The sequence below is a fragment of the Chrysochloris asiatica genome, unplaced genomic scaffold (genome assembly GCF_000296735.1).
Source record: "Chrysochloris asiatica unplaced genomic scaffold, ChrAsi1.0 scaffold00023, whole genome shotgun sequence".
Lineage (NCBI taxonomy): Eukaryota > Metazoa > Chordata > Mammalia > Afrosoricida > Chrysochloridae > Chrysochloris > Chrysochloris asiatica.
This window is the reverse complement of record NW_006408541.1, coordinates 16,898,218-16,918,401: the sequence shown is the minus strand read 5'-3', so window position 1 is coordinate 16,918,401 and position 20,184 is coordinate 16,898,218. Positions and strand designations below refer to the sequence as shown.

The 20,184-nt window shown below is 46.1% G+C and overlaps 1 protein-coding gene across 1 annotated transcript in view; it reads right to left on the bottom strand.

The window, feature by feature from the left end:
* OCSTAMP (osteoclast stimulatory transmembrane protein) overlaps positions 1 to 17,849 on the bottom strand; it is a 27,855-nt gene extending 10,006 nt beyond the window's left edge. The window contains exons 1-5 of the mRNA XM_006839331.1: positions 17,806 to 17,849; positions 5,883 to 6,888; positions 3,180 to 3,582; positions 2,039 to 2,058; positions 914 to 944 (exon numbers count right to left, since the gene is read on the bottom strand). Of these exons, the coding sequence (XP_006839394.1) occupies positions 914 to 944; positions 2,039 to 2,058; positions 3,180 to 3,582; positions 5,883 to 6,888; positions 17,806 to 17,849 (1,504 nt within the window). The remainder of the gene's footprint in view (positions 1 to 913; positions 945 to 2,038; positions 2,059 to 3,179; positions 3,583 to 5,882; positions 6,889 to 17,805) is intronic.
* Positions 17,850 to 20,184: the final 2,335 nt, after the last annotated feature.

Below are 20,184 nucleotides of genomic sequence, written 5' to 3'. Positions count from 1 at the left end.
CCCCCCCCCCCCCCCGCTCATTTACTGTAATAAGTACTAGAGTTGAGAAGCACTTTTAAAAACCCATTTAATTTAGCTCCTGGAACCAGGCAGGAAGCTACGTATCCTAAACACATTACTGCCCAGTCAAAATTAGAGCTCAGTTTGCAAGGAGAAAGAGAAAATATGATTTTTAGGTACTGTTGAATATTAGCTATTCCACAGCCCAACTCCTCATGGTGGAGATAGAGGCTCTGAGACTCAGAGAGCGGAGAACGGCCACAGCCAGGTAATAGCAGGTTTCCTTAACCCTAGGCAGGTGGGCCTTCCACTAGGAAGCTTTTTCTACACGGTGGAAGGAGAACCAAATGCAGGAATAGTCATTTGGCCCTGGTGAGGAGCTTACCTCCAAAGGCCTGTCTCCAGACTGTTCCTAACCTTGGGCTCCTAGACAGCTCCCTCTGGGAAGAGAGAGGTATCTGTCTCCCCAGGGAAGCACTATTGACTGACACATGGCCAGAGGGAGCGAGTGGTGCAGGCTGGGGGTGGGAGGGAGACTACTCTTGCTGTCAGGACAAAGTATGTTAAGTCTCTCAGCAGAGTTTCAGTTACATCAAGTGGTGCATGGAAGTGGGTCCAAACCAGTCCACAAGGGTCAACTGTGTACAACTTGTCCCAACTCCCCTCGTTGGCCATTTGAAACTTATGGTGGCAGTATTTATACCACGAAAATGAGCAGACGCTAAAACAAAAAGCTTTTCTTCCTCTTCTCCTCCTGCTTCTTTTTAAAGAGAATTAGTAGCTATGCATTTGCCAGCACATCATCGGGCATTGACTGATGCCATCTGTAATGCTTCAGGGTTTGAGAGACAGTAACTTTGTGGGGAAGAGGACAGAGCTGGGGGGCTGGATCTGGTGGCACTGGGACGGGCACCAGGTGTGCCCTCAGGGATGACCACAAACACCTGTGAGGAATGGGAGGACAGTGCTGGAGTGTGGCTCAGCTCATCAGCAGTTGGTGACTCACAGCCTAAAAGTACCTCAGAAGTGGGGAGCCAGAGCTGATTGTAGTATTTCTGTTTCCCATCCTTTTGAAAATCCAACCACCTAGAGGTGCCTGGAACATCAAGTCTAGTAAAAATGATGGCTAGAAAGTGACAGGCTCAAGCCTCAATATGAGTGACCATGGTCAGGCTCCTCCCCTGCCTGTGCCTAGGTCTCCCAGGCTGTCAAACGGTTGCGCCGTGCTGTCAAGTCCAACTTGTGAAACTTTCATCACATGTGACCTGAGGGAAGCCTAGTCAGCTGGGCCCCTATTGGATCTTGGCATTCAAGTAAACATTTTGCTAACATAACAAAGGCTAAAAAGACTTGTTTTTATTGGAGTTTTTCAATCGATTTCTAAAGGGGTTGGGGGCACAAAGTCACAAATTGGTTAAAATTCTCTTTCTCCATCCATGTCAACATTGTGTCAGTGTTCTTAGCAAAAGCCCACTAATGTTCCCTCTCCGTCTTCTCTCCCAATTGCTTGCCCTGCCCTTTAAGTATCCATCTCTAGGGCAAATGGGATGCACTGGGACTCAATAGCCAAGCTACCCTTCTCAACAATTTGGAATGGAGGGGAGTGGAATGGAATAGTATAGAGTTGTTGTTGTTGTTAGATGCCATCGAATTGGCACTGACTCACAGTGACTCTGTGTACAACAGAACGAAACACTGCCCGGTCCTGGGCAGACCTCACAATCACTGCTATGCTTGAATCCATTGTTGTGGCCACTATGTTAATCCATCTCACTGGGGGTCTTCCTCTTTTTCTCCAAACCTCCACTTTACCAAGCATGATGTCCTTCTCCAGGGACTGGTCCCTCCTGACAATATGTCCGAAGTACAAGAGATGAAGTCTGGCCATCCTGGCCTCCAAGGAGCATCTGGCTGTACATCTTTTAACACAGATCTATTGGTTCTTTTCTGGCCAGAATTTGGAGGGGGACAGAGACAGCAGAAGAGGAAGAAGGAGTGTGGTCCAGGGGACTCCATATCCCCCTCTTCTCCTACTCACCATCTCAAGAGAGGTGGGACCTGTGAGAAGGGAAAGAACGTCACAAGGAGAGTGGGGCAGGCAGAATCATGCCACCTTACCAATAATATGGAGCCCAGGTGTGGTGCTGAGGGTTAATGTGCTGGACTGCAAGGTCATTTTGAACCACAAGATTGGCAATTCAATCTCACCAGCCGCTCCTTGGAAACCCTATACAGGGTTGCTGTAAGTAGATACAGACTCGATGACACTTAACAACAACCAATGATATTGCATGGGACGTACTTACACTAAACAATGTTTTACTTTTGTTATTTACTTGTTATTTTGTTATTTAGTATCATTGCTGTTGTTAGGCACTTTTGGCTAGCTCCCACCCACTGCAGCCTATAACAGAACACATCCTCGCATTAGTTGCATGTTTAAATCCATCGTTGCAGCCACAGTGTCAGTTTATTTCATTGAATGTCTTCCTCTTTTTCACGGACCCTCTCTACTTTACCAAGCATGACGTCCTTCTCCAGGGACAACTCCCTCCCGATTATACGTCCCAAGTATGTGAGACAAAGTCTCACCACCGTTGCTTCTAGGTACACCATCCTGACTGTACTTTCCCCAAGACAGATTTGTTTATTGTCATTTATTTATTGAAAATTTGTGTGAACTCTGGAGGCCCTAGATGTAAAGACCCTAGAGGAATTGGGCATAAGATCTAATTAAGGATTTAATAAGTATCTTTATTTATAAAATCAAGAAAATTTCCATTGCTGTACTTTCTATAAATAAGTTCAAAGAGGAGTCAGAGGCATATAACTAAGGCCCAGGAGCACTTCAGCAAACTAATTGAGTCATTAAAGCAATTCACGGAGTTGAGAGCCTGGACAACGTGCCAAACTGGTCTGGAGGAATTCTCAGCTGTCTCTGCAATCCGTCCATTACTCTTCTGCATAGTCTGGTACTGTTTACCAAGGACTTCCATGCCCAATGTCCCATTCCACCATTACTATATTGTTTATTCATTGTTTCCGCAGTCATTATGCAGATGTGGAAACTGAGAGGTGAAGGACCTACCCAAGGTCACACAGCAGAGGGGCCCGGATGAAAAATCAGGGATGTGCAAATCCACAGCTCGTTCCCTCTGCCCCCTGCTCTCTGTCCTTACAAGTGCTCAGCATACAGCCATCTGGTGTCCCATGCCGGGTGTTGGGGCACGAAGATGTCCTCAAGGACGGCTGCTGGCGGTGGCGCCTGTCATACCTTCGCTGGAGTCGGGCGTGAAGGTGGCAGATCCTCTTGGTCTCCTGGGTTGTGAAGAAGGATGCAGCGATGGTGTGCCGCAGGCGGCGGGCATAGGTCTCCAGGAGGATGGTGGCACAAGCTGTGAGCTGCAGGGCCCCCGCGGCCAGGGAGGCGGCCACACGGGGGCGCTGCGCGGGAAGCAGCGGGCAGCCGGGAGAGGTGAAGCGCAGCTCCCATTGGTTGGAGATCCGAGTGGAGAAGAAAGGTCTCTCTGGAGACGGCTGGTTGAAGAGGAAGGGAATGAAGTCCAGGATGCTGTATGCCGACTTCAGAAAGGAGGGAAAAAAGTCCGTATCATCAAGAGAGTCTCCTCCCACCGTTCCTGGACACTTTTAAGGCTGGATGAGTCCAATTTTCCCTGACCTCATCTGCAAGATGAGCACAGAAATAAACCCTTCCCATTGGGACTTGTGGAGGAGCCAATGAGGTTGGGAGCCTGCTATGATTTTTATGATTACCGATTCCTTGTGCGGAACTGTAGGGTCAGCACTACACTGTGAACCACAAGGTCTGCAGTTCGGACCCACCAGCTACTCCTCGGAAACCCTATACAAGATCCCTATGAATTGGAACCGACTGTGTGACACTTAGCAGCAACATTTCCTAGCAGACTATTTTAGAGACAAAAAATGGAATGCTTGTGGGTAGTTTCCACGCGAATCACCACCACAACCACCAGTTCATTGACTAAACACAATTCTGTGAAGTCGAGTCCGACATGATCTTCTCTGAAGTACCCTGTATCACACAATAGGTCACATGTGGCAGACCCAGGGGTCAGTCCCAGCCACCTGGTCCCCAAATCCTGCTCATGAGCCTGATGTGCTACGGTTTCACAGGATGTGTCTGAGGAAGGGGCCTCTGGGTGGCACAAGTGGTTAAGTGTGTGAGTCCTATCAGAAAGATGGGTGCCTCGAAACCTACCTAGAGGTGCCTCAGGGGAAAACTTGGGGTTCTGCTTCCCAAAGGTTCCCCTGGCCACCTACTCTTGTTGAGCCGGTTTTAAACGCACAGTGACCCTCTAGGATAGAGGAGAACTGCTTCATAGGCTTTCAAAGGCTATAAATCTTTACAGAAGCAGACTAACCCGCCTTTCTCCTGTGGAGTGGCTGGTGGGTTAGCAACCGAGCGCTTCAATCACTGTGCCACGAGGTTTCCAGAAGGTGGTTGTTGCTGTTGTTAAGTGCCATCAAATTGGTTCCAATCCATAGTGACCCAGTATAGTGTTTCCAAAAAGTGACTGGTGAGTTTGAACCACCGACCCTGTGGTTCAAAGTGACCTTTCAGTCCTGCGCTTATCCTACAGCACCACACCTGGACTCCTTCCAAAAGGCTGGCTTTGAAAGCCCTCTAGTCTAGAGTGCTCTTGTAATCTGACACAGTGGGGTCAGTTCTGACTCATGGTACTCCTTCATATGTGTGTATCAGAGTAGAACTGAGCTCCACATGGTTTTCTTTCTTTTTTTTTTTTTTTTTGAAATTTAAGAACTTTATTTAAGATTATCAGTAAAATGTGGTTTTAATTGTGGAGAGTTAATTGAGCATTTGGGAGAAATCCAAAGGTTTTCTTTAGTTTCAAGCATGGGTGAGAAAGAGCCTCGGTCGCTCAGCGACTAATCACTAATTGATTAACTGAAAGGTCAGTGGTTTGAGATCCCTCAGTGGTGTCTCAGGAGAAGTCCTGTTGGTCTGCTTCCATAAAAGTTAGAATCTAGGAAGTTGCACAGGACAGTTCTACTCCATCACATGGGAACACTGTAATCAACTAGATGACGGTGGGGCTAACGGCCAGGGTAACTACAGGGTAACTTGATAAGAAACAGCGAAAAGTTTTCCAAAGTACCATTGTGTGATCATTTTATATATATATATTCACACCGGTGATGTTTAAGAGGTCCTGTTTTCTGTGTCATTGTCAGTAGTTGGCACTGTCGTTCTTTTAAATGTTCACATGTCTGTAATATCTCATCATGGCTTTAATTTGCATTTCCTTTTATATGTATTCTTTAGCCATGTGAATATTCAAGTTTAGTAAGTTTTAATTGTTATTACAATTTAATACTAAATACACATAATAGTATATAATTATTCTGGATTCATGTTTTCTTCCATATATATATCTTGCAAATATTTCCTCCCAGTTTTAATTTTAATTTTGGAGCTTTATTTATGTTTGCTTAAAGAAGCTTGATAGTTACTCAAACTAGAGCAATCCAAATATGTTTCAAAGAATGAATTTTAAAACGCCAAACAAAATTGTGGTATATTCATACAAGGGTACTACTCAGTCATAAAAATCCACACGGTTTTCAATGGCTAGTTTTTCAGAAGTAGATCACTAGACCTTTCTTCCAATGCACCTCTGGGTGGACGCAAACTATAAATCTTTCTTTTAGCAGTGAGCATGTTAACCTAAACAAACCAAACACACCCATACACAAGACAAACCTACTGCACTGAGTTAATTCCAACTCACACAGACACCTCGCCTGTCCCAGGACCATAGAGGGAGGCAAGTGACAATCAGTTGAATGGAGGGGAAAGGACTTTTCATCATGATACTTACATCATACTTGACGGTGAGAGTGATCGGCACACTGGACAGCTGCTGAGCCCAGTCCACTGCCGCATGGGCTAGGAGGAAGGTCACATGGTCTGTGGCCACCATCACTGCTGTGGCTGCCAAAAGCAGAGTCAGCAGCCCCAGCCGGAGGAGAAACCTCAGCAGCTCCTCCTGGGACAGCCTGGGTCGGGCCGCCCGAAGCAGCCAGGCTGGTGGGGAGGCCATCAGGTGTGTGGCCTGGGCTTTTGCCAGCCTCCTAGTCAGCTGCCGTGTGGCGTAGATATTGTCAAACCGCAGGTCAGTCAGGTAGCGATGAAGGTACCAGGCGGACTCCCCCAAAAGGCCCAGTACAAAGACCCCTGCGACCACCCTCTGAGCCCCCAGGGCTGCTGCCTGGGCCAGGGTCTCCAGGTCAGAGAAGTCCTCTAGGACCTGTTCAGTGACCCTGAGCATGTGAAGCCGAAAGGCAGAGCCGTTGCCCTGGGTCTCAAATGTCAGGCTTCTGCCATTCACCAGGCCCACGGGGTGCAGAGCCCTGGACGCTGCGTGCAGCTGGTGGGTGGTGTTGAGCAGACTCTCCAGGGAGCCCTCGGTAACACAGCGCAGCACCCTCCCAGCAGCTCTCACGTTGGACAAGACATTGGGCACCACCGTGATGGCCAGGGTGGCAGCACTATAAGACAGGAGCAGCCGGCGGCCCTGCTTTGTGCCCAAGGTGGGTACACTGAGTGCAAACAGGCAGCGAGCCGGGGGCACCAAGCCCAGGCCCAGGAACATCAGGAGACCACAGATAGCAGCTACCGTGGTGGCTGAGGGTCCCAGAGGATAACGCAGCGAGGACACCAACCAGTGATGGGTCAGACCTGTGGTCGCTGCAGCCAGGGAGCCACACAGGAAGAGCTGGGTCAGCAGCTGGCCACAGCTGGCTGGGACAGGTTGGGAGAAGTCATTCCAAGCAGCCTGCAGTGAGACCAGGGCCCTGCAGAGCCCCACCTGCCAGGATCTCCATCTGCACACAAGGAAATTGGGGGGAACCTCTGTCAGGAGGATGAGGACCTGCCCAATGCCCCTGCCCCCAAACCCTCCACCTGTGAACAGAAGCAAGCCATTTCCCAAGTGTGCCAATCAGAGTAACCCACCCCACAGGCCACATGACACAAGTGGAACCAATCAGAGCTTCACCAGGGAAAGGCTCCCAAGGAAGGAGATGAGCTACATGAGAATGGGGGTCACTTCCAGAAGCACAGATGAGAGAGATTGAGAGAGAGAGGGAGGGAGAAAGGGAAGGAAAAAGAGAAAGAAAGCCAGCGAAGGTTACTCTTGAAGTCATCTCTCATTTGGCTTGCTGTGTGACCCTGGGCATTACCTTCTCTAGGAATCTGTTTCTCCTCTGTAATTGAGGTAGAACAGCTGACTTCTGAAAGACTTTCCTACTCTAATTAACAAAGGGTTCTAGCTGCTACTTTTTTTTTTTTTTAAAATAAGTTTTTATTGTGAATTGAGTGATAGTTTACATGGGAGAGCATCGGGTTTACACTCATAGTTTCATTGCAATGATTGCAATCTCCTCCGTGCATCATCATTCAACAGTATTTGCTTCCATTCCCTCTTGAGGTGGTTTTTAAAAAATTTTTTTATGTGCACAAAAACAGTCAGGAATATAAACATTTAAACAACCAAAGAGTACATTCTGCAAGCCTGCCTCCTGGCCGCCAGCTCTCAGTCCCTCTCTTTCCATGAGTCTAGAGTCCTCAGCTGCTCTCTCTCTCCATGTCCTCATCTCTGCCTCCATCTCTAGTGTCACTGTTTCTCTCGATAGGGTCACACATTCTGCTCATGCTCTTCTCCCTTGATAGTCCTAGAGTCCTCTGTTTCTGGACTGTAAGATTAACTACTCTCCCATTTTTATTAGAAAACCTTCTACCTTTAGAGTTGTGATAGTCACAATTAGTCATGATAACAATTACTCACTATTGAATCAAAAGAATCTTATCTCCATCTCTTTTCATCAGACCTGTCTAGAGAAGATGAATACTATTCAGTGGGGATTCTACCTTCCCCTGCACACTCTGAAACTAAACTCCCTCTTGAAAACCTGTAAGCCATGTCTTTATAGCCCTCCCATTTTAAGTAGCCATTCTCTAAGTTTTCTGTCCTTATCAACCCTGTATACAGAGGGGATAGGATTGATACTTGATGTGAAGACTCCTCTCTCAGTTGATATTTTGAGCTACTGCATCCATAAATATAGGTCAAGTTCATCAAATTGTAACAATTCATACTTGTTTCCTTTATCAAAAAATAGCTTTTTAAAATCTTCCTCCAGTCGATTTCTGATCATCAAGCCATGGACGCTAGGTCAAATGGATACTATATACAAGTTTGGATGTTCTTGTGCGTCTCCACTCCCTTCATACCAACTGGACACTTCACTCTCAGCTCTAGCCTTCCATGGCTATGTCCTTGTCCATGGGCTCAGGAATCCCCAGGTCTCACTACACTTCAGACCAACCAGCCCTTCCTCTTCTCCTTCTCATCTCCAGGTCAATGGGAGTCTACGGAACATAGTCAAACTCAGCCCATATCTTCATTGCTACCTTTCCCCCTCTTCCACTCACCAGGCAACCAATGTGGTCACCAGCAAGCTTACAGGCCTGCTCATGTGTTCCCTTTGAGTTTCAGTCTTGAGGGGCGCTTGTCATGAAGTGACTTGATTGCTTGCCTTGATGGTTCCCCAGCAAACAACTTGCTTGTTCTTGTATTAGCCAATCAGACTCTAGGTAATACCTTTATATTTATTATATTCATTCAACAAATATTTATTAAGCAACTGCTATGTGATGGCCACCAAGGAAATAAGAGTAAATAAAACAGACAAAAATTCCTGCCTTTAGCGACACCAGAGATGGAGGCAGAGATGGGGACATGGAGAGAGGGAGCAGCTGAGGACTCTAGATTCATGGGAAGAGAGGGACTAAGAGCTGGCGGCCAGGAGGCAGACTTGCAGACGGTGCTCTTTGGTGGTGTAAATTATTATATATGCCTGAGTGTTAAAAAAAAAAAAAAAAGAGAGAGAGAGCTAAAATGTTATCTGATGGTACATGGTAGGGATTATAACTATTGTAATGAAACAAGGTGTATGATTTGTTGAATGTAAAACTGATGATCTGCCCTGTGAACTTTCACTCAATTCACAATAAAAACTTAAAAAAAAAAAAATAAATAAAGCACAGGTAAACATTCACACACAAAAAATTCCTCCTGTCACTGTTGTTGTTGTTGTTGTTAAGTGCCGTTGAGTCGGTTCCGACCCATAGCGACCCTGTACAGGGTTTCCGAGGGTGTAAATCCTTACGGGAGTAGAAAGCCTCATCTTTCTCCCGCGGAGCAGCTGGTAGTTTTGAACTGCTCACCTTATGGTTCGCAGCCCGATTCGTAACCACTACGCTACCAGAGCTCCTTTCCTGTCACTGTTGTTGTTGTTAAGTGCCGTCGAGTCGGTTCCGACCCATAGCGACCCTGTACAGGGTTTCCAAGGGTATAAATTCCTGTCACTGTAGTTGTTGTTAAATGCCTCTGAGTCGATTCTGACTCATGTGATTCTGTATAGCGTTTCTGAGGATCAATTGATGGGTTTGAAACTCTGACTTTGTGGTTAGCAGTTCAGTGTTTATCTGATACTTGTTGCCACAGCAGGATTCTCCTGCCCTCGTAGAGCTTACCAAAATCAATCAATACATAATTACCCCAAACTAAACCCCAGTTATTTGTTGTTGTGATTACTTTTCAGTGGGTTCCAGCTCACAGCGTTGTTGTCTAGTGTTTCCGAGGAGTAGCTGATGGGTTTGAACTGCCTACTTTGTGGTTCAAACTGATCTTGTGGGCCAGTGCTTATCCTACAGAGCCACAGCAGGACTCCACTGCTGTTTTATAAATTCCTACTTAGAGCAATCCTATGGGATAGAGTAGAGCTGCCTCATAGAGTTTCTTTGGCTGTAGTCTTTGTAGCGCTGTGGGTTAATGCGCCACACTGCAAAGCTGTTTGAATTGCAAAGTCAGCGGTTGAAGCTCAGCAACAACTCCTCAGAAACCTTATACAGGGTTGCTATGGGTCGGAACCGACTCGACGGCACTTCACAACAACAACAACAGTCTTTATAGAAGCAGATGACCACATCTTTCTCCTTAGGAGCAGTTGGTGGGTTTGAACTGCTGGTGTTTCGGCTCTGTACTTTAACCACTGTGCCACCAGGGCTCCCTCATAGAGCTTACACTAAAGAGCAATAGCAGAAGAGCTTATAAGAGGTTGGCTTTGTAGACAGATTGGTTTGGGGTGTGAGACAAAGGCAGGGGTTGATGGTGACAGTGAGGAAGTGGGAGGCCCCGGGCACCATTTCCTGAGATCCGAAGTCTGAGGGTGGAGTTGGTGTGAGTGGAGAACAGAGAAGAGGAATTCAGATTGGAACTCCTAAATGTGAGATGCTTATTTAGTCATTGTAAATAGAGCCTTTATGATACTGTTGATTAAACATTGGGCTGCTGACCACAAGGTTGGCTGTTCAAAACCATCAGCCACTCACTCTCAGGGAGAACGAGGTGGTTGTCCACCCATGAAAAGATTTACCGTCTTGGAAGCCCTGAGTAGGGTTGTTATGAGTCAGAATGTCTACTTACTTAGCCATTCAGAGAGCTGTGGAGTCTGAGATTGGAAAAACAAGTGTGAAATTCAGCAGAAAAGTCAGGATGGAGATATAAATTTGAAGGCCTCTCCCAGGATCTGGCAGTGTTTGTTCTGCTGTGCGTAAGGTCGCTATGAGTCGGTACCAACTCGATGGCACCTCACAACAACACAAAGGCTCAGTGCAAGATGAGATTCTTTGAATGGAAGAAAGCTATCCAAGGATTGAGCCTGGGACACTTCATTGGGAAGGACACTTCATTGGCAAGGAGACAGAAGCCAGGCAATGTGTTCTTGGGAAGTCAAGTCAATAAAATGCTTCAAGAAGGAGTGAGTGATCAAATGCATTAAAAGCTATTGATGGGTCAGGTGAGATGAGCAGCGACCATTGGAATTAGCCATGTAGAGATCACTGGTAACCTTGGCAAGGGCAGATTGGGTGGCATGTTGGGCAAAAGTTTGACCCTAGTGGGGCCAGGAGAGATGGAGAGATGAAGAAGAGACATAAGTATAGACAACACCCCTGAGAATCTTTTTCCATAAAGGAGTAGATACATCGAGTGGTACCTGGAAGAGGAAAGGGGCCAAGAGAGTTCATTCCGGGTGGGAGAAATTACAGATGTTTGTAGGTGGGGAATCCAATTGAGAGAGGAGACACTGATGATGGGGGAGGGGGGGTCTGGATAGAACGATAGCCTATGGTGGGTGGCAGAAAATGAGACTAAGAGCATGAATGAAGGGATAGGTCTCAGCCAGGAAATGCTGTTGTTGTTAGTGCCACTGACTCATAGCGACCATTTATGGGGTTTCCTAAGAGGGGCTGGCTGGTGAGTTTGAACCACTGACCTTGTGATTCACACTGACCTTGTGGTCCAGTGTTTATCCCACAGTGCCACACCAGGTAAGGAATTGTTGTTAGTTGTTGTTAAGTGCTGTCAAATTGGTTTCGACTCATAGCAACCCTGCATAATGATGTTTGTATATGATGAACAAAATGAACATTTCTGAATTGTACAGATGTACATTGTAAAAATGTTGAAATGCATCATTTTTTAAAAGAGTGGAAAAACTAATGAACAACTTTCTATGAAAAGAAAAGAGACCCCAGATAAGCAAAGAACTACTAGAGAAGAAGAACAAAGTAAGAGGCCTCTCACTTCCTGATCTCGAAACCAACTACACACCCATGGCAGTCAAAACAGCTGGGTACAGTTTTTTGTTTTTGTTTTTAACACAGTAATTCTTATAGGAATTTTATTATATAAGTACACACACAATATATTTGAAGAAAACAAAAATTGTCAATTTTATGAGAGATGTTTTACTCTCTAGGTCTCTATGGGTCAGAGCCGACTCCACGATACTTAGCAACAACCCCTATGTATCTTTTGACTATTGTATATATTTTAAAGGGAAATAAAGTAGGCAAATACTTAACATTAAAATATTTACAGATATAGTTTTCCATAGTGGAATTCTCCTCAAAGAATATCCTATATGGGCCTAGTACACAGAGGAATATCTTCATTGGAATTGATGAGAAAGTTTCTTCTTTATCCCAGTTTAGAAATAGTAGCAATAGTTGGTCACTTTTTGACAGATTGAAAGCTTAAATCCAGACATTCTTGTCTGCAGACAAGGCATCAGCATCAGATAGCATTGAGGATGGATAACTCAGAGCATAGCAATCGCTGGGCTTTTAAATGCTTTCCAACGAGAGGGCTTAATCTTCAGGCACTGTATCTAACAATAGCTAATGCTTCATCATGTTACAATATTTAATATTCTGCTGCTATCTGATAGTGTTTCATGGTTACTCATGAGATTTTCAGTGGTTAAACTTTGGATGAAATATGCCTTTCCTTCTTCTGAGTCTGTTTTATTTAGTCTGGAAGCTCAGCTGAGGCCTGCCCACCATGGGTGACCCTATCAGCATTCAAAATACTGGTGGTATAGCTTCCAGCATCACAGCAATGACAGACGAGTGATGGTTCTACTCCTAACGACACGGTAAAGGGTTTCAAAGAGGAACTGGTAGGTTTGAACCACTGACCTTGGTTATTCTACAGTGCTACACCAGGACCCCCATTAGCCATTGTTGGTAAGTTGTGAAGTGCCATTAAGTTGGTTTCGACTCACAGTGACTCTGCATAGGGTTTCCAAGGAGCAGCTGGTGGGTTTGAACCTCCAACCTTGCAGTTAGCAGTCCAATGCATATCCTACACACCAGGACTCCATTAGCCTTTGTTGTTGTTTAGTGCCGTCAAGTCAGTTCCGACTTATAGAGACCCTGTATACAGTTTCCAAGGAGTGGCTGGTGAGCTTGAACCACCAATCTTGCAGTCCATCATGTTAACCCACAGCACAACACCAGGATGCCATTACCCTTTGTTGTTGTTGTTGTTAAGTGCCGTCGAGTCGGTTTCGACCCATAGCGACCCTGTACAGGGTTTCCAAGGGTGTAAATCTTTACGGGAGTAGAAAGCCTCATCTTTCTCCCGCGGAGCAGCTGGTAGTTTTGAACCGCTGAGAGATGCAAATCGAAACAACAATGAGGGATCATCTCAACCCAGCATTAATAGTGAAGTTTAAAACTACAGAATAGAACGTATGTTGGCAAAGGTATGGAGGGATCGGAACCCTCACAAACTGTTGGCCAGATTATAAAATCATGCAGGATTATAAAATTATAAAATCATGTGGAAGATGATCTAGCGCTTCCTCAAACAGTTGGCCCAGTAATCCCTCTGGGTGGTATATATCTGGAGGATCCTAGAGGTCATATGCTGAGTGAAATAAGCCAGTCGCAAAAGGACAAATGTTATATAAGACTACTATTGTAAAAAGTTCCTCCCAAGGGAGTAGTAAATCTTATAGGCCAGGAACAGAGGACCCTAGGACCATCAAGGGAAATGAGCATGAGCGGAATGTGGGACCCTATCCAGAGAAGTAGCCACCCCAGAGATGGAGGCAGAGATGAAGACCTGGAGAGGACTCTAGACTCATGGAAAGAGAAAGGCTGTGTGCTGGGGACCAGGAGGCAGGCTTGCAGAGTGTGCATTTTGGTTGTTTAAATGATTATATATTCTTGAGTGTGTTTGTGTACAAAAAAACAAAACAAAACAGGGAATAGAAGCAAATACTGTTGAATGAGGATGCTCGGAGGGGATTATAATCATAGCAATGAAACAATGAGTGTAAAACCGATGTTCTCCCAGGTAAACTATCACTCAATTCACAATAAAAACTAACCGCCCCCCCCAAAAAAAATTATTTTCACACTGACTGAAAGATACTTTCTTTAGTGTTTACCAAGGGTGGGACAGGAGGGTTGGGTGGGTCACTAGCTTGAGGGTTGTTATTTTTTGTGCCATCGAGTGGGTTCTGACTCATAGCAACCCTCTATAGGGTTTCCAAGAGAAGCTGACAGGTTTGAACTGCTGACCTTCCCGTTACCATTCCATTGCTTACCATGGCAACACTGCATAGGGTTTCTGTGGCTGTTAATCTTTATGGGAGCAGAAAGCCTCAGCCTTCTCCTGCGGCACAGCTGGTAGTTTTGAACTGCTGATTGAGGTTAACAGCCCAACTCGTAACCATGAGGCTACCTGAGTTCCTTTGACTCTTTATTTTTTCCTTTGACTCTTGAATGGTGGTTTCCATTTGCTCAGGCTCGCAGGAAGCCAGGTCAGTAGTAACAGTGAGAACGTGGACAAGGGGATGGAAGCTGAAGACACAGGTTGTTGTTGTTTAGTGTGATCAATCATTGCTTAGAAAAGTGGGAGGGCAAATGAACTGGGGAAAGAATATACGTGCTGAACTGAGCACTGAGGACTACGTGAAGTTGGAGATGATGAATTATAAGTGGCACTGGGTAGTATCGGTGCATAGAGATTGGGTGAGGAGGCAGTAGCTGTTGATGACAGGCAGAGCTCTTGACTCCCCTCACTACCCTTGGTCAGCAGGGTGGACATGTACCAGGTCAATCATTCTGCGATCCTTGACCACAGAGCTGCCTTGGGACTTTGCTGGAAGTTTGGCAAATCAGACAGACCATCTGCACCATGAAAAGAAAGGATGTGTGTCCTAGAGTCAATTATCTTAATGGGTACAAAGAACCAAAGCAGTGTGTGGTCCACAGTAGTCACCATCTCAGCGGATATCCCAGAAAAACCAACTGTGAGTTTAGAAAAGACCACCACTTATCTGTCAGTTTGTCATATTGTAGTGGTTTGTATGTTGTTGTGATGCTGGAGGCTATGACACCGGTATTTTAAATACCTTCAGGGTCACCCATGGTGGACAGGTTTCAGGCGCTTCCAGACTAAGACAGACTAGGAAGAAGGAGAGGCGGAACACTTCTGAAGGGTTAGACACTGAAAATGCCAGGAATAGCAGTGGAACACTGTCAGATAAAGTACTGGAAATTAAGCCCCTCGGTTGGAAAGTACACAAAATATGACCAGGGAGAGCTGTCTCCTCAAAGTAGAATTGACCATGATGTGAATAGAGCAAAGTTTTTGGGACCTTTTGACATGTTCTTTGGATATGTCAGAAGGGATAAGTCTCTGGAAAAGTACTTCATGCTTGGTAAAGTGAAGGGTCAGAAAAGAAGAGGAAGACACCCAGTGAGATGGGTTCACACAGGGGCACAATAATGTGTCCAAACATAACAGCAATTGTGACGATGACACAGGACCAGGAAGTGTTTTCTTCTGTTGTGTGTAGGGCCACTATGAGTCAGAACCAATTCGAAGGCATCTAACACCAGGAAATAACATTGACACAGAGCTGTTCTTTGTCAGCCCGAGAGCTCAGCTGGAAGGAGAGATGACTGGTGCTCTGCGGGCCAGCATGCAGTCTGAGTCTGCTTGTGGTGACAGCAACACCAGTTGGCAGAGTGAGAAACAGAGATAAGAGGGGTCTTAATGACATCTCTTGAGTCCCTCGGCCCAGACCATCCTGAAGCCCGGATCTGGTCTGGACCATTCTGTGGCATGGATCAGAACATGAGATGCAGTTTGACGCTTGGAACCAAATGAGTCCTAACTAATGTTTCTGTTTGCAGGGTTTCTATGTCTGTGAAATAAAATTGTGTAAGCATAATAATTTCCATAGCATCTGGCACAAATAATAGCTCTACCCAGGCCACTGACCACAAGTCAATTCTGAACTCACTCTCAGTGATGCCACAGGACGGGGAAGAACTGCTGCCCCTTAAGGTTCCCAAGGCTATCTGTACCGAACCAGACTGCCATAAATGTTTCTTTCAGAGTAGCTGCTGGGTTTGGATGGCCAACCTTTAGATCAGTAGCTGAGTACTTTATGCACTCTACGATCAGGACTCTCTGGCACATAGAAAAGACTCTAAATAAAAATTGTGCGGGTTATTATTATTCGTAAAAGGAGCTCTGGTAGCGTAGTGGTTACGAATCGGGCTGCGAACAGCAAGGTCAGCAGTTCGAAACTACCAGCTGCTCCGCGGGAGAAAGATGAGGCGTTCTGCTCCCGTAAAGATTAACAGCCTCAGAAACCCTGTGCAGGGTCGCTATGAGTCGGAACCGACTCCATGGCACACAACAACAACAACATTATTATTCGTATTTCAATATTTTCTGGAATCCTCTTCTTAACTGATCTCTGTGGATAGAAACATGAATTCAGGCATGGTCCACATACTTTAGACATGTGCAGTCTAACGATGGAGACGTACACAGATCATTCGAGTATAATCTAATAAAAAGAGAACTACCAGAATGGAGTGTCCAAGCCTGGGCTTGGGGGAAGTGGGAAGGCAGGAGGAGAGTGACAGCATTTTACATGGGAGACACAAGAAGGCTTCCTGGAAGAAGCGGCCCTAGAGCTGAGGTTGGAAGGACAAGGGACAGTCCTTAGGTGGGGAAGGGAGGTTGTCATCCCAACAAAAGGACTAGTACATACGAGGGTTCTGAGCTCTGATTGGCACCTTCTGGATGTAGGGAGTCTGGGAGTTTAGAATAGTGAAGCCTGCCCACCTGGAGCAGCGCGGTCATTCTCTTGCGGGCTCAAAGACTGAGGGTGTGTGTGTGTGTACTAGTGTATTATGTTAAGTATAACAACCCCGTATAAGATTTTCAGGGAGTTATTAGTGGGTTTGAACTTCTGACCTTGTTGTGCCCAGTGCTTATCTTATAGCACCACACCAGAACTCCACGAGTATATTGTTGCTGTTGTTAAATGCTGTTGAGTAGGTTCTGACCCATAGTGACCCTATATAGGGTTTCCAAGGAACGGCTGGTAAGTTTGAACTGCCAACCTTGCAGTTCAAACCGACCTTGTGGTTGAGTGTTTATCCTACAGCGCCACACCAGAACACCGCAGTATACTGCTGCTGTTGTTTTTGTTGTTAAGTGCTGTTGAGTCGCTTCTGACCCATATTGACCCTGATGAGTTTGAACTGCCAACCTTGCAATTCAAAGCATCCTTGTGATCATCCGACAGTGCCACATCAGAACTCCACGATTGTATTAGCTGTCTCCATTTGGAAATAAGGAAGTTTCACATGGAAATACAAATTGCCAGCTTTTCTGGAGTAATCAGAGAATCTAGGTTTAACATTTCCACCTTCAGAATAGATAGCTGAGGTGAGTATCCACTGTTCCCTATAGGCGAGGGCGCGCCACTGCCGACAGCCAACCCTGGGCTCCATTAGTGTGGACGGGAACAGTGGTGCTTGAAGTGCCTGGCCTTGGCCATACGCATGCCCACAGATAAGGGAGTCCAGGGCTTCGACTCTCCACACCTCTGCTTCCCCACTGACCCCAAGTGCCCTCAGGTCACCTCACACAGCTGCCTTCCCTTCCTGGCCCTGAAAGCATTTGAATTTGGGACTAAGCTCCCCCTCCCACTGGACAATGAGTATTTGGAACATAGTAGCTGCTGAAATAATAGCTAACAACATAAATGATTTTGAGAAAGGAAAGCTAGTTGTCAGTCATAGTCCTGTACCGAATGTTGTAAAGAATCAAGAGACTAGTTGGCATTGGGTAAATGCTTACTCTGAGCCAAGCACTAAGAAACCCTCTGCATGCATTTCCTCTTATTGTTCTCACAACAGCTTTGTAATGTTATTGCCATACCCATTGCACAGATGAACAAACTGAAGCTCAGGAAATGCAAAACTTGAGTCCTGGGGCTCATACCCACCACCCCTGATTGCTGGCTGTTTTCTTGCCTGTGGCCCCCAATGTCCACAGTCCCCAGACCTACCCGACCCTGAAGAGGTGCTCAGTTGCCCCCAGGAAAGTCCTCATGTTCCTTGAAAGCAGCAGGGATCAAGGTAGGCACCTCTGGCTGCGGCGGCAGGGGGGTGGAAGTGAGGGGAGCTGGGTCTAGGACTGGGGCAAACTGCTGCTTCTGCTTTTCCACCGGCTCTGTCCCGCCCTGCTTGGGCCCACATCCTAGGGGGCTGGACAAGTAGCCTCATCCTCACCCCAGGGGCAGGAGCCAGTGGAAGGTGTGGGAGGAAGCAACTTCTCTAATTTATATAGTGTTAGCAGGGAGGAAGAATTGGACCCATTTTACAGAGGAGAAAACTGAGGCCCAGAGAAGCCATTCAGCTCATTAGAACTCTCTTCTGTTTCCCTGTTTCTTCCCCTTCCATAGTTATGCATCCTAAGGGGAGGGGGAAGGCAGCCTGATCCCTGGGTAAGGACCCAGAGATAATAAAGCCCCTTATCACACAATGAGTCCTTGTGTGGCCCTGTGGGATAAAGCACTGGATAGAAAGGCCAGTTTGAACCTCAGGGTCAGCAGTTCAAACTCACCAGCTGCTCCTTGACAACCCTATACAGGGTCTCTGTGAGTCAAAACTGACTTAACAGCACATAACAACAACAGCCACAAGACACTCATCCAGACACCTGTGTGTGCCTCTGGTCCCCTCTCCAGCCCCTTTCCTGTCTTTAGCAGAAGCAGAATTGCTTTCAAATCACAGTCCTGTCCCTCCCTAGCAGGGACCTTGGGCAGGTTGACCTTACTTCTCTCTTTAAAAAGACAGTAACAGTTATCTATTAAATACTAACAACAGTTAACACTTCTTGAGCACTGACTATGTACAGGCACATTTCTAAACAGTTTTCACTTGAACTCACTAAATCCTTACTTTCAACAACCCTCTGTGGTAGAGACTTTTAATATCCCCATTCTATAACTCAGTAAACTGAGACCCAGAAAATTAAGTCACTTCACCAAGTAACTCAACTAGTCAGAGGGCGAGCCATGATTTGTACTAGGTGTGGTGCTGTGGGTTAATACGCCGGACTGCAAGATTGCTTTGAACTGCAAGATTGGTGGTTCAAGCTCCTCAGCAGCTCCTTGGAAACCCTATATAGGGTCGCTATGGGTCGGTACCGATCTGACAGTGCTTAACAACAACAACAGTCTTGCTCCGGAGTCCTGGTGTGGTGCTGTAGGATAAGCACTGTACTGCTAACCACAAGGTTGGCAGTTCATGCTCAACCAGCTGCTCCTTGGAGACCCTATAGAGTGTTGCTATTAGTTGGAACCCACTCAATGGCACTTAACAACAGTCCTGCTCTAGCACCTACCTGGGTGTTTCTGAGTTCCATTCAGGGGCTAATTACCCAGTAAGCAAAGTCAGCATGGTCTTACTGTGCTTACCTACTAATGTGTCTCAAACACTCTATACAGGGTCACTGTGAGTCAGAACTGACTCGACGGCACACAACCGACACACTAATTTGTAGTGAATGGCTAGCAAGGTAAGCACAGACTTACTTGTGTTTACTTGTTGTTGTTGTTAAGTGCTGTCGAGTTCATTCCAACCCATAGGGACTCTGCATAGGGTTTCCGAGGCTGTAAATCTTCATGGGAGCAGAAAGCCTCATCTTTCCCCCACGGAACTGCTGGTAGTTTTGAACTGCTGACCTTGAAATGAGCAGCCCAGTTCGTATCCACTACGCTACCAGAGCTCCTTTGTGTTTATTTACTACTCTTTAATTAACAAAATTCACTACAGATTGTTGTTGTTGTTATTAAGTGCCGTCGAGTCGGTTCCGACCCATAGCGACCCTGTACAGAGTTTCTGAGGGTGTAAATCTTTACGGGAGTAGAAAGCCTCATCTTTCTCCCGCGGAGCAGCTGGTAGTTTTGAACCGCTGACCTTAAGGTTCGCAGCCCGATTTGTAACCACTACGCTGCCAGAGCTCCTACAGATTAGTCGTGAATAAGTCCAAGCACAAATAAGTCCGTGTCTTGCTTACTGTTCATTACAGAATACTAAATAGGCACAAGAAAGCCCATGCTTACATGGCTTACTAGTTCTTCATCCCTGTTAGGGACTGTAAATTTGACAAGAGGCTTTGATTCTGTGGGAAGAGGCTGTGCGGTTGGGAGAGAGACAGGGGCCAGCCAGACGAGGAAGCAGAATCTTTGATGTGAAAAAAATGTGAAACTCTTCACTACAGATTAGGAAGTAAGCACAAATAAGGCTGTGCTTACCTTGCTTATTGGGAAATCTGAAACTGGCTTTACTAGTCTATGAGTCCCAAACCTCACAGGGGCATCAAGTACCTTATAAAGCATCAGGCACTGCAGTTAACCAGTTGAGTTGATTCAACTCCTGGG